Source organism: Coregonus lavaretus (assembly GCF_964263955.1).
Source record: "Coregonus lavaretus genome assembly, chromosome: 15".
Lineage (NCBI taxonomy): Eukaryota > Metazoa > Chordata > Actinopteri > Salmoniformes > Salmonidae > Coregonus > Coregonus lavaretus.
In genome coordinates, this window is record NC_140002.1 from 33,581,761 (window position 1) to 33,598,568 (window position 16,808).

At 38.1% G+C, this 16,808-nt stretch overlaps 2 protein-coding genes across 3 annotated transcripts in view; one reads left to right on the top strand and one right to left on the bottom strand.

The window, feature by feature from the left end:
- Window positions 1-4,063, bottom strand: part of LOC311142470 (oligophrenin-1-like) — a 43,078-nt gene extending 39,015 nt beyond the window's left edge. For both annotated transcript variants that reach the window (XM_084178119.1, XM_084178120.1), the window contains exons 1-3: window positions 3,593-4,063; window positions 698-793; window positions 92-153 (exon numbers count right to left, since the gene is read on the bottom strand). In XM_084178119.1, coding sequence (XP_084034245.1) covers window positions 92-153; window positions 698-793; window positions 3,593-3,746 — 312 coding nt within the window. In that variant the 5' untranslated portion in view covers window positions 3,747-4,063. The remainder of the gene's footprint in view (window positions 1-91; window positions 154-697; window positions 794-3,592) is intronic.
- Window positions 4,064-4,510: 447 nt separating this feature from the next.
- LOC311143035 (protein YIPF6-like) lies at window positions 4,511-10,618 on the top strand (the record flags this gene model as incomplete). The annotated part of the gene is made up of 7 exons (XM_084178833.1): window positions 4,511-4,570; window positions 5,204-5,332; window positions 6,101-6,179; window positions 7,122-7,164; window positions 7,653-7,778; window positions 7,976-8,133; window positions 8,672-10,618. 7 exons carry the CDS (start codon window positions 4,511-4,513, stop codon window positions 8,791-8,793), a joined length of 717 nt encoding a protein of 238 aa, XP_084034959.1. The 3' UTR covers window positions 8,794-10,618.
- Window positions 10,619-16,808: the final 6,190 nt, after the last annotated feature.

Sequence of the window (16,808 nt, forward strand, 5' to 3'; positions counted from 1 at the left end):
GAGACACTCCAGGAAGCCAGTTCCAGTTGGGGTTTCTCTGATTTCCACCTCTGGTTGTATGAGGGTCAAAGAGGTGCTGCTGATAACCCACCAGCATTATCCTGTCATCCTCCACTTCCTGTAGGAGACCAGCAAACTCCTGGAAAGATTCCGCTGAGGACAAAGAGAAAGATAGATATTAGGTTACATATCATAACTAGGACACACATGTACATAACTACATATTCTTTAACCCTGGACACTGTTTTGACACAAAGGTAATGTGTTATGAAGACATTCTAGCTGTATGATGTGTCACAATACATTTACAGTACGTCTTGTAATGTCACATTACATTATGGTGTAGCCTGTGTTACGTAACTGTATAGTGAATAGATTTAGAAGAGTACTTGTTTCATTATTGTTTAGTGTAATTATATGGGGTAAAAATTGTCCTGAGAAGATGACAGGCTCATATGCACTGAACAAGGGAGGAAGTGAAACCAATAAAGGCAACAAAAAAAAAAAGAACTTCCTAATTCAAAGAAGTCAATTACACTGAAACTTTGAGAAACATTAATAAATCTGTTGCCAACCTGTCAACGCTAGGGGGGAAAGTACTAGACTAGACTAGAGCCATATAGCGATATGCAGAATATGGCTTTCAGGCTGACCATTACGGTAAGTGTTTGTGTGACAAAGCACTATATGAACTTACCAATGTTTATCTCATCATCTGTCAGAGAATCGCCAATGAAGTCGAACTGGAACACACTGAGTGTCTGGGAGAACTTCTGCACTGCCACTGAATAACCTTCATAAAACACACATTACACTTTATCAACACAATCAACATAATAACAGTAACATTTAGGTATACAAGGATAAAGGGTGTATTAGGACTTTATAAATTAAATTGTGATATTTATTTTGGTGATTGCCAAATATTGGGCTTATATGTGATTGAACTGTTATTATTACAGTTCAGCCATATATAAATAAGCACAGTATTTGGAGAGTAACTAAACAGAAATGGTATGTTTGAGGAAGTCATGCTGCCTGGAATAATAAGAATTAGGAGGCCCACCAACTTCCTCTTAGTCAATTCTTGGTTTGGGCTAACTCAGGACTATTTTCAAAGTTAAAGACAGGAACTGGTTGGTTCCCATGATTAGCCCAGACAGGCAGCATGAGAACGCATCAGATTATTCCTGGTTCCTGAATTTCACTATCAGAAATACAAATGATATACATAATCTTATAACATGTGTTGTATGTTCCACTTCTATTTTCAACATTCTAATGAGTGAAGACAGTCATTACATTAGCAGAGGTGTGTCAACTTCCTTTTACCTCAGGGGTGTGCCAATGAAGAGGCAGGAAATATCAGACAGACTAGTCCAACAATAAAATAACCCATCCTTTCAGTCAAAAGCAATTCTGTAATTTGGGTTTTCAATTTTTTATTGAAAGTTAACCTCCTCACTTCAGTGATTTTTGTTTTGTTTTATACTATACTAGAGGACTTGTGTTTGCACCCAGATGGGTGTTAGGCCTATGATTTATATCATTCGGGGGGAACTCTTATTTCAGCCCCTTATACCTCGACAACAAACACTCTCTTCAAGTGACTCCCAGTTATCACCAAGACAGAATAAGTGATATTTCCTATAATCAGCAGCACTGCATCTCTACTTACAATGACAGTTTCTGTTTTCGAGATAAAAAGCTTGACATTTGTGAATTGGGCTACAAAATGGAATCTCGGTGGGTCAAACAATGCAAATACTGTTCCAGTAATTTGGTCCTATACCAACAAAGGCAGCGGTACTCATGGAAAACATCCAAGAGCTGATGTTTGGGATTTGCACAGTGGTACTTTGGTGAAACACTGAGGCTAGCCTTCAGTATACCATTGGCCCAGTCTGGCAACCCAGCTTCCAGTCACCCCTCGACTCACACACACAATACCAAGGGACTGGAAAACATCTCACATCCCGAAAAAGCCATGCTCCAAGGAACACAATGACTACCAACCAGTGGCCCTGACCTTTCATTTGGCCTTTCATTTCGGTGAATAGCAAGCTGGACAATCAAGAAACTGTATAAATGTAGGTCCATTATCATTTCTACATAGTTTCGATTTGGTTTTAAAGTATATTGAGTTTGTCCTCCTATCCCCCACCCCCACCCCCACCCCCACCCCCATCACTGCGTGGTAGAACAGTGTCATTGTACAGGCAAAATCCAGTGTGACAAGTCTGCTGAAAACTGTGGAAGGGAGGGGTAAGAATCTTTAAGCCGCACTTCCTTATGATCTGCAAAGGCAGCATTTTCTCCTTATATGTAGAGTAAAATATCACATGGCAGTGGTTTTGGTGGAGAAGAAAACAGGAAGGAAAAGAGACAGGACCATGGCATGGATAAGGCACAGCATTACAACAATGAAAAAACATTGGTGATATTATATGCTACAGGTTCATGTTGCTTATGTGGTTGTGTCTAACAAGGAATCACTGAGGTCTTCCAATGTTTACTTACACTTGCTTAGCATGTGGTTTGGGTTTGGTTATTGACTGTGCAAACATCAGGTCATATTTTTTGTATGACTGAAACAAACGTTTAGGCCTACCTAAAATGCTCTGTGGATTTGGATTGACTTTATGAAGCACAGTAAATGTGTAGGTGTCACATGCGCAAGTCAGCATGGGATGAGTCATACATACCAGAGTTCATTTACACTGTAGCTGTAGGTTGTCTGTCTATCAGGTCATGTTTTTGACATGTTATGTTATGTTGGTTACATAATTAATAGTCTGCTGTCACAGCCCACTGTCATCCACTCATTTCTTATCAAGAAAAGTACAATGTTAGTTAGGCTGATAAACTGGTTGAAATTGTTAGCTTGTCATTCTGCTGCTAGACAAATACTGAGCTTGTGTTGCTTGTGTTACTGTAAAATGTTATTAAATAAAAAATGGACGGTAATCAATACCAATACCAATTTGTAAGTCGCTCTGGATAAGAGTGTCTGCTAAATGACGACATTTTTAATGTATGTATATAAGGTCACTATTTGGCACACACAATGCATTGGCAATGTTTTTCCATTGATGATGTTATGGATCCATTCACACCCATGTATTTTTACAGGAATCCATCAGGAGCTCCAAGAGATTATAAACTGGGTGGTTCGAGCCCTGAATGCTGATTGGCTGACAGCCGTGGTATATCAGACCATATACCATGGGTATGACAAAACATTTATTTTTACTGCTCGAATTACGTTGGTAAACTGTTTATAATAGCAATAAGACACCTCAGGGGTTTGTGGTATATGGCCAATATACCATGGCTAAGGGCTGTATCCATGCAGGCACTCTGCGTTGAATCGTGTGTAAGAACAGCCCTTTGCTGTGGCATATTGGCAATACCACAACCCGTGCTTATTGCTTAATTATATCATATCAAACAGGCTTTGTTTTTTTGGAAACGAATTTTGATGTTGGCTGTGTCAAACCAATGCAGATTCCTCTCCTACATAGACATTTTTTAAAGCCCACAAACAGTCTAGAAAGTAATACAAAGGGGGAAGAAAAAGAGAGCACCTTACCCTTGATTGCATTGATTACACTGTTGCCATCTTTGATTACATCTTTGAGAAATTTGCTTGTTCTTTCCAATTCTAATTCATAGCATTTTAGTCTTTCTCTAAAATCCGGACTGTCCTCATAGCAGTCGCTGAACTCAAGAGGAGGATGCCCCATTGCTTATTTTTGGAATGATGTACAGTAGCCTCGATGTTGGAATTAGAAGTCTGAATTAATGCATCGTTACATTGCAGAACATTGTTAATAAAATGTCCAGATTGAGATTTGGGTAGCCCACTCCTCCAGAAATGAATGCAGTCGAATCCTTGGACACGTGGCACGCAGTGATTCTTCTTGGTTTCTTGATGCATTAATTCATTAGGTAAACAATGTTAGCTGATTCTTGTTACAATTTATTTTCGTGTCTATCTGGGTCCGTTTTGTGCATTTCATCAATGTATCTTTCCTTTGTCGACTTCTTCCTTGTTGGGGGTGGTGGCTAAAACACTGAGATAGGGCCAACTGAGAAAAGCGGGCAGGGCCTTGCCAAGGACCTCCTCATTTCACACCCATAGCAGAATTCTTAAAGGGACAACTACACCAAACGTTTTCCATATTTTGATATTTTACTTATAGTTGTTGTCTCTTAAATTTGCAAATCATACCAATATACTTTTTTGATCTCTGAACCACACTTGGCGCACATGCTCTTGAACATTGCAAGGCAATCCCCTCCATATTGACATCAAACATCCGATTATTTGCATAAATTACCATTTATACTAGTATTGCATTCTAACCGGAATATATTCCTTTTGAAAATGTGCTGATCTTAGAAATTCTGGAGATCATGCAACACATAAAAGTTTGTATACTTTGTGTACGTTTTTTCTCTCCAGGATGTAGCTGGCTTTCAAGCCACGTGACATCATGGTCAAAACATGACGTTTCATTTCCGTGTGAACAAAATGGCGGAAGTGGATGAGTCAAGTAAACCTATGGTAAGAAGAAAGTACATAATGGAATTACCGGTATTCTTGTACAACATTGTATGAATTCTTAAATATCTTATTTTTCGTAGTATACACCAATGTTCTAGCAAGCGTTTCTGGTGCCAATATTAAATACAGATAGTTAGTAAGGGAATGTCAACATGGGTGTTGCAGTTAGCTAGCTAACTAGCTACAGTAGTTAAACTAACGTTAGGTAAACACGTCGAGAGAGAGAGAGAGAGAGAGAGAGAGAGAGAGAGAGAGAGAGAGAGAGAGAGAGAGAGAGAGAGAGAGAGAGAGAGCGAGAGCGAGAGCGAGAGAGAGAGAGCGAGAGAGAGAGAGCCGGTGTTTGTTCCGAACAGTCACTGTCCATGCAAAAGTACTGAATGCCTTCCAAAACCAGAGGGAGAACTATAGCAACTGTAGCTGTCTAACTACGTTGGCTAGTTAGCTAACCAGCTAGCTGTATAACTAACATTAGTTAAAGTACAGTAAAGAACTTGGCGCTAGCTAACAAAATGTAATACGACCGCATTGAATTATCTTGAAGAAAGTGTATTGGCTAAATGCCAACAATCGGTTGTTGTCTTTATTGAGAGCCAAGTATTTCTGTGTAATGTTACCTGTGTTTCTTATCTCCAGTTTGCAGGTCTGTCAGATGTATCCATATCAGGAGACATCCCTGTTGAGGGGGAGATCAATGTTCCTGTTGGAACCCCCAGTCATGATGACGAATACTCCACACTGGATGAACCTGTCAAAGACACCATAGTAAGATTTCCCTCTTCATACTGTGCACACTTCAATCTTAAATAACAGCTTATTTTTATTTTTCTGTGTTTTATATATATTTCCACACTATGAGCGTTGGAATAATGTTAGGAACATTATAATTAATGTCGTTTTAGTGTAAGAGCTGTTTGAAAAGACCGCCTGAAATTTCTGCCTGTTTTGGTGGGATGGAGTTTGTATGCCTGGTGATATCACCAGGCGGTAAATTACTGTAGTTAATAGACCAATAGGAAAGAGAGTTGTAAACCTCTGTCATTAACTGCTAGTTTTCCGTTTTCCCCTCCCCATTCAGACCACTCCCAGACAGTCCTAGGAAAATTCTTGCTTGAGAAATTGCTCTTTGCCAAGAAGCTATTGTTGTTTAATTTTTACCATTCTAATTGAAATCCATCACTATGACCATGTTTCCATCCAGAGTTTTTAATGTGAGTAAAGTCATACTGTATATAGAATAAATCACTACAGCTGTGATGGAAACAGGTAGATTCGGTAAAAAACTGTAAATGTTTGTTCGACATGGTGGGATATTTTTGTGTCTGTAAAATTAATTATGCGAGAAGTGGTGGTGGTGGAAATCCCTTTATGTGCAAATATTTATATAATAACCATCATATCGTAGTAAACTTGGAGTCACGTGAGTAGTAAGGTACTTAATTGTCACCCAGAAATGATTTGATATTGAGATAAAAACGTCTGCATTGGACCTTTAAAACCTCTTCTAAAGTCTCTCTCATGTCTCATTTACAGTTGCGAGATCTGAAAGCTGTGGGGAAAAAGTTTGTTCATGTGATGTATCCTAAGAAGAGTTCCACGCTACTAAGAGACTGTGAGTACTGTATACTTTGAAAGATGAATGAATCTTTTATACTATTCCAACATAATGAATAGGTATTACATGATGTGACCAAGCTGTATCTTACTTAGTGATATCTATCCAACATGTACAAGAATAACAGTATGTATATAGCAAACATGACTTAAACTGACATTTGTAATAGTACCTAGGAAAATGTGACAAACTAAATGTGCCAGGTGTTCAGTCGTCACTACTTAACACAGCCACAAAGTCATACAAAAAATTAAAAAGATTCACCTTTATTTAACCAGGTAAGCCAGTTGACAACAAGTTCTCATTTACAACTGCGACCTGGCCAAGATAAAGCAAAGCAGTGCGATAAAAAACAACAACACAGAGTTACATATGGGGTAAAAAAACATAAAGTCAAAAAATACAACAGAAAATATATATACAGTGTGTGCAAATGTAGCAAGTTATGGAGGTAAGGCAATAAATAGGCCATAGTGCAAAATAATTACAATTTAGTATTAACACTGGAATGATAGATGTGCAAGAGATGATGTGCAAATAGAGATACTGGGGTGCAAACGAGCAAAATAAATAACAATATGGGGATGAGGTAGTTGGGTGGGCTAATTTCAGATGGGCTGTGTACAGGTGCAGTGATAATTATGGCTAAACCCCGCCTATTTCTATAACTTCTCTTTTTAAAATCTGATTTTAGACCTAACCCTAACCCCATTGCTAACCTTATGCCTAACTTTAAATTAAGACCAAAAAGCTCATTTTTGTTTTCATAAATTTTTACGATATAGACAATTTTGACTTTGTGGCAGTGGTAACTAGTGACAACCCTGGTGTTATAGTAATATTATTTTAACTTCTTCCTATACTACCTAGGAACATTTGACAATGGTAATTGTGTTTGATTTTCTAGGAATATTGTGTTAACTTCCTCCTCTTTTCCAGGGGACTTATGGGGCCCATTATTGCTCTGTGTGACACTGGCTCTGTGAGTATTCATGTTTCAATGTAGTAGCAGAATATGACTGATGACACTCGTTTAAAGGGGCAATCTGCAGTTGCTACATCCATTTTTGGACTTATAAATTAATCATATGTACCCATTTGATTCTTGAAGAATATAACTTAGAAATGCCTCATGAGCTTAGTTCCCCTGTCATACCCCATCAGAACCCAAAATGCAAACTTGTTTTACTCCAATGTTTGTAAACAAAGTAAATGTAAGCAAACACCATATAGCCTCAAAATATGGTTAAAACTATACTTTTGATATAATGGATGCTCTTTGCATCCATAGCCCTGTATATGAATTTGAGAGTGGTTAAATTTCTCCAGCCCCATCCCTTTAGCTTTTCACCAAAACGGGGGCAGGTAGAATGCTTTGTTATTGTTTCAACTGATGATTGCCATTTAAGAATGAAAGACGACTGGAGAAGGATGAGCTATGGATTGATAATGTTTCCTTCCTGTTTTCAGGATGTTGCAGGGGGGTTCAGTTGACAGTAAGGAAGACGGAGGGCCCCAGTTTGCAGAGGTGTTTGTGATCATCTGGTTTGGATCTGTCATTATCACACTGAACTCAAAGCTGCTGGGAGGAACCATGTACGTGTCCATCATTTACAACTGCCCAACTTTCTAGCTTCCAATCATTATAGTAAAATTAATCCAATATAAAAAATTATTGCATTTGAATATGCAAATACTGTAATATGATTAGTTCCATAAGAAGTTAATTTTATTTATTCATTGAAAACGTAGAAATATGTGCATTTAAAATGATTGTTTTCGTCCCTCTCTAGATCTTTTTTCCAAAGCCTGTGTGTGCTAGGCTACTGCATCATGCCTCTGACCGTGGCAATGGTTGTCTGTAGGCTGGTGCTGCTGGGTGGGTCTGGGACGGTCAGCTTCATCGTCCGACTAATTGTGGTCACAGCATCATTCAGTTGGTCCACGTTTGGTAAGGAAAGTCATTTTCGTAAGGAGACAATTATATAACATTTTTTATTTGGTTGGCTATGTTTATTGGTGCCAACACACCTCTACAAACACATTGACTGTTTGCAGTCATACTGACTTTCAGTAGGTGGAGCTGTCGCATAAAGATTAAACTTGTTCAAGTGTTCCTCAAAACATTAGTACTACATTTTAATAGATTATACAGTCTAATCTTTATTATAACCTGTGTGGTTCGAGCCCTGAATGCTGATTGGCTGAAAGCCGTGGTATACCACGGGTATGACAAAACATGTATTTTTACTGCTCTATGTTGGTAACCAGTTTATAAAGCAATAAGGCTCCTCGAGGGTTTGTGATATATGGCCAATATACCACGGCTAAGGGCTGTGTCCAGGCACTCCGCGTTGCGTCTTGCCTAAGAACAGCCCTTAGCCGTGGTCTATTGGCCATATACCACACCTCCTCGGGCCTTATTGCTTAATCATAAAACAAGTCACTGATAACATGTAGCTGAATGTATGTATATGTTTTCCCCCCAGCCTCCACAGCTTTCTTAGCAGATAGCCAGCCTTCCAATCGCAAAGCTTTGGTGGTGTATCCCGTCTTCCTCTTTTACTTCGTCATTGGATGGATGATTCTCACGTTCTCACCGTCCGCGTAACAGTGGACTTATCTCTAAACTGAACTTAACACAATCCTTTTGGAATAGAATCCTTTTGGAATAGAAGGATACAAATCAACACCTTGTCATTTGGGAAAGCCGAGGACCATGAAGTGTTGGGAGTACTCTTGGTGGAAAACGTTGTGCATGTTCCGTTGGCGCCACAAGGAAAATGGTGAGATTTGACAAAAGTGCACAGTACTTTGCCTCTCTCTTTTTTTGTTTCCATTATTGCTAAGCTCAGCTAAGAAATACGGTGGAGTACAATGCATACAAAAGAGTCAAAGTGAGTCCCTATAAGGATATCAGAAAAGCTTATCTGCTTGATTAAACAGGCTCTCTGTGTCTCACATGAAGAGTGAGCTAGCAGGAATAAACTAGCAGGAATAAAGGGGACCATATTCTATGTGACGGTCCATTTACCTATCCCACTGACTAATATGTGATGCCAGTGTGTATGTATACTGTACTCTGCCTCACTACAGCCTGCTGCATATGCCCCATTTTCAACATTACTTAGAAGCTTTCTGTTTTATTTTGGAATAAGTTAATTATTTACAAGTAGTATTATCTCATTTAGAAATTAGGATTTGATTATCCAAGGATAGTAAGTGGCAGTTTTGCTCAATTTTCATGTGAGCAACATTTATAATGATGTACAGTAGGTGGCTGTAGTTAACATTTTCTGGGGAAAGTTATGTTATTATATATTTATAAATGCCCTGTTCTCTCTCAGTAATTTAATATAATTATATTAAAACAGAAATGTGAGAGAAAAAAACTATGTAATTCTCCAAAACCTGAATCATTTGTATTTGTTTCAAAAAATTTTTTTATTTGTTTCTATAATATGGTGCAAAATCAGATGTTTTTCTGTTGTTCAGATGCTAGTCAGGGTCTCTATGTAGCATGAATCACAAAGTACACCTTAAGTACAGTCATCAAATGTATTGTACATGGGGGTAAGCACTCTGCCATTTACCACTTAAAATTTGCCATTGGTCCTTGGGGTTAGCTGATATGTAAAATACCTATCCAGGCGTTGTAAGATCGGGCATGCGTCAGAAAAGCCTGGGCAGAGGAACAGGCCCTTTAAAGGTGAGTTTAGACTCATAAATAACTACTCAATATTATTTGTAGATCAGTCAGTCACCATTTACCCATGATGCATCACGGTTTTGATTCTCTCAAACACGGCCACTGATCACATCTGGTGTGCATCATGTGATTTTTAAACAACTATGAGCAGGCAAAGGTTAGTAAGCAAAAGTAAGTTGATGTTGAAAAAGGGTGAATTTCCCCCTGACAAGAGGCATCATGCAGAGTGATTCCTGGTTTGAAGATATTGGGCATGTTTAAGTGGTAAGCCGAAAGTAGTCTACGAGTAAAGCCGGAAGAGGTACATATGCATCGACAGCAAGTCAGACAACTTCTGCTATTTCTAGGAAACGCGACAATGGCTGACATGGCATTCACCTTTGTTATTGCTGATGAAGTGGATGCTATCGAAATTCTACTTCTCCTACACGAAGCTGAACATGATCAACATGGTCCAAGGAATGAATATCCTAATAAGGAAATTAGACACTAGCCCAAGCTCTAACATTCACAAGACTTGTTTTGTATCTTTGTGATGTTTTCTCAAAATATAACCAGGTAGTGAGTGCATAGGCTACTAGAATGAGAACATATGTGTTTTTGCAGCATATGGGATATGCTTTGTTCTTTGCCATTACTTCATGCCCTTGTACCTTCTTCATTATTATTTGTGATTGTGTAACATAGAATTGTAACAGATGTGATTAAATGGATTCCATAAAGATTCTTACTGTATGGTAATTGATGCATGTCAGCATTACTACAGCTTGCGGTGTTTTCTTTAATTCTCAACCTTTATGTTGCTTTTGTCAGTAAGCATTTAAAGAACATAGTTTTATTCAATCACATGAAGGACAAAACACACTGTACAGAAAAAGATTAGACTATACATGTACATCAGTTCACATAAGTTACTGGGTAAACAATATGCCAAGCAGTCAAATGCACTTAAGTGTTGACCCCACAACTGGTGTCTGGGGTAGTTGCTCATTAAGGGACGGTTTCCTGGACACAGATTAAGCCTCTAAAATTGCCAGTGTAGAAATCCCCTACAATAACCCATGTGTAGACTACAATATGTATTCAATTTTATTCACTCTTACTAGACAATCAACAAATTTAATTTTGTTTGGTGACAACAATATTACAGACAAGACTAATTGTAGGCTATAACATAGCACATGATATTACAGTAACATTGAGAAAAATACATTAGCTATATTGATGCAAGTAGGATATTTCATTTATTAATATTAGAAATGTGGATCACATTAAGGCCTATGTAATTAGATTGTAAGGATGTAGAGCATGTAGTGCCTTTTGCTTCCAAAAAAACCAGAAGGTTGTCTCCCACAATGCTTTGGTTCCGACTTCAAATTACTGTTGGTGAGGCGCAACTGCAGAAATGTCCAGTCGACCACAGTTCAAAGTTCATGACCTTTCATCACATGGTTTTATAAAGGTCATACTAAAGACATGCAGTCGACATGTAGTGTTTCTGACTTTGAAATGTTCAAATATAGGGATTTGGAAGAATAGAAGTCCTTGCCTTGGTATATGTTTTTCATGTCACTAATAATATAACTCCAATGTATGCAATAAGTACTCAGGCCTACAACAGCAGCAGTTTAACTAAAAAGCATATTTTGCATATAATACCGGTAGTTAAATAGCCTCTGTGAAACTTCTTACAGCAAACAGCATTTTCCACCACAATTAACAAAACACCAAATTATGGAAATTCTTGTGTAAGAATGGTGTCGCATCCCTCCAATAGAGTTCCAGACACTTGTAGAATCTATGCCACGGTACAGTGAAGCTGTTCTAGTTTGTGGTTGCCCAACGCACATTTAAAACACTTTATGTTGGTGTTTCCTTTATTTGGCAGTTACCTGTAACTTGTCTGCAAAAACAATATTAAGCAATGCAAACGTTTCTGCCTTCATCATGAAGTTTGTACTTATATAAAACTGTAACTACACCTATAATAAGTGGGGGGAAGAAAATGTATGTTCCCTTTCCTATCAAATTAATAGTTTTTCTAAAGCTACTTAGGCTACATGGTGCTGAGTTACACTGACTAATTACGGTATTGTACATTTTCATCCACTTGTATTTTGGTAATAAGGTGTGGGATATCCCTCAAGGAGTATTTTTTGTAGTTATCTCAGTGACATATTGCATTCAGTGTAGTCTACAGAACATGTTTCAGTTGGATGGGTTTTTCTCTCCACAGTTATTGAAGTTCCCACAAATACCCGAGCCACCCTCTATTATCTGACACCCATTTAAAGTCCTTAATGGGACTGAAGACCATCACCAACAGAACAAAGACAATATAGATCCCACTAAAGCATCTTAATTGAAGTTATTTCCCATCACAATCTCACCACCATTATATAAGTTCACTAAAGCTTTAGAGGGATCTTTGTAAAATGAACTATATTGGCCCAGGAGGCAATAGTTTGATATTCTTGTAGAGGAGAAAAAAGCAGGGAAGATTGCCACTTCCCCTGAGTCGAGAAGTCAGGCTTAACTGCCAGCCTAGCAGACACTTTTTCTATTGTATCTGTCTATCAAATCACCCTCTATGAATCTGTTATAACAACTTCAACAACAGTGTTCTAGAAATGTCACTCAAGCAGCACTGTCCTTTTTCTGAGTGGACATGTACATTTACTGGTAGAGAGAGGTATGTTCAATTGCCAATGGGCTTCTCTTATAGCAGACAACACCATAATGAAAACAAAGACGTAATGAATGCATGTAGTGTAGAAAATTGACAAAAGTTACTGTGATGAATTCCAAGAGCACTTGAGAAATTCTAAGTATGACTGACATGTAATCCCCACCAGGTCAAGTGTTTTCCCATGAATGACCATGAATATATCCCCACAATATAGAAAAAAATCAATTATTGTAATTGTTGATAGTTCATCATTTATTCTGCATTATGCTTGTCAGTTTGCAAGGTGCTAGCTTCTCTTTGCATATATGCTAATGAAACAAACAATAAACTTGTGTTATGTATTCAAGAGTGAAAGCCATCTATTTTTTTTATTTTTTTGTCATTTAGCAGACGCTCTTATCCAGAGCGACTTACAGGAGCAATTAGGGTTAAGTGCCTTGCTCAAGGGCACATCAACAGATTTTTCACCTAGTCGGCTCGGGGATTAGAACCAGCGACCTTTCGGTTACTGGCACAACGCTCTTAACCACTAAGCTACCTACCGCCCAATAAAGGACATCACCAGCCAATTCAAATTCAATCAAATGTATTTTATAAAGATCAGTAGTTCAATAGTTCCATGCTGACTCTATTAAATTGTAACCGAATGTATGATATTGTTGGGGATGAAAACACCATATTATGCGGTCTTTGAGCTTTGCTGACTTAATATACTGGAAATCTATAAAAATACAAAATATTCAATGATCGGCATGCTTGTCTCATCAGGCCTTCATGACAATATTAATTAAAGTATGTTGTGTGCTATTCTGGATAGTGGAAAACACAGTACTGTATATGAGATGAGGAATAGAAATATAATAATATTGTCCATTGTTCTGTTGTCAATCATCCCACAGTGTGTGGGTATAGCATGGTTTCAGAGGACATTCCTTGGTCAGCGCACATTGGGACCTTTGTGCATTCTATGTCAGTCAAGAGTTGTTTATGTGTTCACTCATCATTGAATTTAGTAAGTTTAGCCTTTTACATTACTGGGGTCTGGGAGGATTATGGTCTTAAATTGCTTAGAACTGTCATGAAATCCCTTTAGTATTTTTGATACACTGTGCTTCCCTTCTTGACCCACACAGAGAGAGAGAGAGACAGATACCAACAGAGAGAGAGAGACAGACATCATACTGTACGCTGTTTTTGAGGGGCCCTTTTTTCCAGAGCCAGTGTCCAGTGCTTCAGTCCATTGATATGCACAAACCATCATTTGGAACAGGCTTGTGCTACTGCTGTGATTTACTGTCCCAAGCCCTGCCCACTTCCCTCAGCCTGCCTCTTGATATCCTGCCTCTCAGCTACAGCTCTACTGCTGGCTGTGTGGACACTGAACAGCCATGCAGGGCCCAGCACATTTGGCCCCCCTTTGACCCCACATCCAGGACCTGTGGCCTTTCATAGGACACCTGAACATGGCCTTCCTCACCTGTTTGTGCTCATTGTTTTGAAGGGCAAAAGTAATATATATATATTTTTTTATGTAAACATCGTTTTAAAATGTTTAAAATGTTTTGGAATATTGTTTGAAATACATGTACCGGTAAGGATAATAATTAATGTGATAGAGAGAATCTGTTTTTAAATGTAGATTTAAATATTTCTGATACTCCAACTGTGTTTTGTATTTAATGGATTCCTCTGCTCTTTAAGAAGTCATTGTTATAATATGAAACATCACTTATTATTTTATAAACTATACATGTATATAGTTGCAGTTGTATACTCTTATTCAGAAAGAAACATTAAAGTATGAGTGTTCTCATAACTTGCTATGGTTTCATAGTAGTAGTCTGTTCAGCATGTAAGTGACCCCCAAAGTAACAGACATTCCAGTCAGTTGGGAGTGGGTGTAGGAATGGAGTGAATGCTGGCTTGTTTTCAGTGAGCATGTTCTCAAGGAAGTGTTACCCCAGAGTTACCGCAGCAATGGGATTCAAAAGTAGCTTTTCACAAGAGTCCACATGGAGCCAATCGTGCTTATTTTAGAAAGTTCTGTCATCATCGAAAATCTAAGGAACTACATAGAATAGTGGTTCCTTTGTTGAATATAGATGTCACAGTCTACTACATTTCTCAAGTCTTACTTCATTTGTCTAATTTTACTTCAAGAATGTTGGCCCTATGATTAACAGAACAAAGTTGTAACCTAAATAATGTTTTCTAACAATGTATTCACTTTAAAAAAATATTGCAGTTTTGAAACTGCAGTAAAAGTGCACTAACTGCAGTCGACTGTGATATTTTGGACGCCGTAATGGCAGAATAACGGCAGTGTAAAGCAAAATTACTGCAGTAAGAAAAACTGTTATTTTGGACGCAGTATTTGCAGCATACTGCAGTTATACTACACTCTGACTGCAATCTTCTTTCGTAAGGGTTTACACCACACTTTAAATGTCATATCATATGTTAGAAAATAAATAAGGAGTTACTGCATTTGATGCTGCAAAATATTACATCTTAACCCAAGAATGGAAAATTAGATGCACAATTTCCCTTATTTCAGGTGATATCCTCATCATGGGGCTACAATAATGCAGGTAAGGATAAGAGACTGACTATCATTCAGATGAAATTGATTTAGGATCTGAGCATTGGGAGCAAAATATGTGCTTCACTTTTGTTGTTGTTGGCTAATCGTGTTGTCTAATAGGTTAGACTACTTTATCTAGACGTGTATTACCATCAGCTGGTCTTCTCAAATAAAAACATAGGTATTCAATTGCAGGTAGTAGCACTCCATATGGTACTCTCAGAGGAGCATTTCATTTGCACAGTAGTGTGCCCGAGAAAGAGAGGTTGACACTTGATTTAGAAAGTGGCAGTCACATGGAATATAGAAGTAATTCAGCCGAAGCAATCATATCAACTGTCAGCTTCCTCTGTATAGAGTCTAGTATGCTTCTATACAATCCTGCAGTGCAAATCAAACGCTCAGTGAAAACAGTAGGCAGAAGCGGGAAAATACCAACCTGCAATTTTCTCAATTCCGTCTATGGGCCATATAGACACTGAGCGAAGATCAATTGTTGTTCATCTTCAAAGTTTGTCTACACTGCTGTTTTAAATCCGCTAGGCGTCAGGATTTGCAGGACAATTATAGCTAAGAACCTCACAAGAGAGGGACTGTAGGCAACGCGTCGTGTGCCATGCCTTTCTTGGAAGGTGTGGGCCTTCATATAAATTATAATGTCCAGAGGGAGCGTTATCGCAGCGGGAAGTAAGAGAGATGAATTTGACTTATCGTCGAAAACAGGACATAACTACAAATTACTTAACGAAATGGGTCTAGGTCAAGACGTTTCAGAGTCAAAGAAAGTTATCATGGACAAGGGTTTCTGCTGAGAATGGATAGTGAAACTTGTAATGGTTTTCAATCAAAGTCCCCAACTTGTCAAACTCGAGACTACACGCATAAAGCGAGTGCTTTATTGCGACGGAAATTAGAACACACGCATGTTGCAGGTAAATTGTAAAATAGGCTATGCCTAAATCTTTCATATAATTAGGTTAATCTAGTATTAAAATAGGCTACCACTCCAAACTGTATGTTTGTTATCCTTCTAATTGAATTTTAATTATGATATATAAGCCTATATATAATAGACTCGATATGAGGTAGCTCAGTTGGTAGAGCATGGCGTTTGCAACGCCAGGGTTGTGGGTTCGATTCCCACGGGGGGCCAGTATGAAAAAACAAACAAAAAAACAATAATAATAATAATAATGTATGCACTAACTGTAAGTCACTCTGGATAAGAGCGTCTGCTAAATGACGTAAATGTATGTAATCTCTGATAGGGCACTATATGGATGGTACTGGATGATATTATATTTATGTAGCCTATATGTGGGTCATATATACTCTCTGACTTTTGTCTTAAAATGTAGGCTAGAAATTGTGTGTTGTTTCAATACCCTAGATATACTGAAATGTGTGTAGAAAACACACATTATGACTTTGTTTTTACTGCCAAACTCCACTCAAGGACTGGTTGCAAATCCTGATCCAACCTATTCCTTTTAGTTTACTTTAGTTCCTGGGAAGGGATTGTACACCACAGTGTAACCTACAACAGAGTGCTGTTGAAGACAGAGTTATAAACTATATTAAAATATGTTAACATAGTGAAATTGGCTTTTAGGCTATGGATGATGTCCAGATGATGTACAACCA